The 1,045-nt window shown below is 36.1% G+C and overlaps 1 protein-coding gene across 1 annotated transcript; it reads left to right on the top strand.

The window, feature by feature from the left end:
- Positions 1-6: 6 nt before the first annotated feature.
- On the top strand, positions 7-1,045 carry LOC116007868 (germin-like protein subfamily 1 member 13; the record flags this gene model as incomplete). Its single annotated transcript, XM_031248535.1, has 2 exons — positions 7-103; positions 564-1,045. Coding segments are annotated over exons 1-2 (570 nt in total), but the record flags the coding sequence as incomplete, so codon positions are not given.

Below are 1,045 nucleotides of genomic sequence, written 5' to 3'. Positions count from 1 at the left end.
GTCGCCATTGGCGTTATGGCTTTGGCATCTTCATTTGCCAATGCATCAGATCCCTCCCCTTTGCAGGATTTCTGTGTTGCAATTGATGATCCCAAGGATGCTTGTAAGTATATCTAAATAAACTGTCTCGATCAAACTATTTTCTTTTGATATATAGACTAATGTTTTTATTTATATAACATTAAATTTACTTCAACCATGATATGTATAGTACTATTTATTGTAGTATAACCCTTTTTGTTTCTTTACAAGTATTTTCATCCGCCTGGTGAACGGAATGGATTTGTTATAATATTTTAAAAATATTTAGATTTATATACAATTATATAAATTATAACAACGAATATTATATAGTGCAATTGATGAAATGGGTTGGATTGATTATGATTTTTTTTTTTTTTTTTTGATGTTATCCTTGCTTGAATTCAAGCAAATAATTGTCGAATTACTCGCGTGGGATGCACCGATAAAATTATTTATTATATATTTAGATAATGAAATTAGAGATGAAATTATAAACAATTCTAATTGTCCAATTGCACAATTATTATTTGTGTTTGCAGTGTTCGTGAATGGAAAGTTTTGCAAGAATCCCGACGAAGTCAATGCTGATGACTTCTTTTTCCGTGGTCTTAATAAGCCTGGAGACACGTCCAATCCGCTTGGTTCTAAGGTTTCAGCAGTGAATGTGGCCAATCTAACAGGTCTGAACACTCTCGGCATTTCACTGGCTCGTATTGATTTTGCACCCTATGGCCTCAACCCTCCCCACACCCACCCTAGAGCAACTGAAGTCATTGCTGTTTTGGAGGGCACCTTCTACGTTGGATTTGTTCTTTCTAACCCAGCACCAGGAATGAAGAACAAGCTCTTTACTAAGACATTATACCCCGGAGATGTTTTTGTGTTCCCAGAAGGCCTCATTCATTTCCAATTCAACATAGGAAAAACCCCAGCCGTTTTATTTGCTGCTCTGAGTAGCCAAAATCCAGGAGTGATTACAATTGCCAATGCAGTCTTCGGTTCTGATCCACCAATCAATCCA

This window comes from Ipomoea triloba, chromosome 16, assembly GCF_003576645.1.
Source record: "Ipomoea triloba cultivar NCNSP0323 chromosome 16, ASM357664v1".
NCBI classification, from domain to species: Eukaryota; Viridiplantae; Streptophyta; class Magnoliopsida; order Solanales; family Convolvulaceae; genus Ipomoea; species Ipomoea triloba.
The sequence above is the reverse complement of the archived record's forward strand: the minus strand, read 5'-3'. Positions and strand labels throughout refer to the sequence as shown.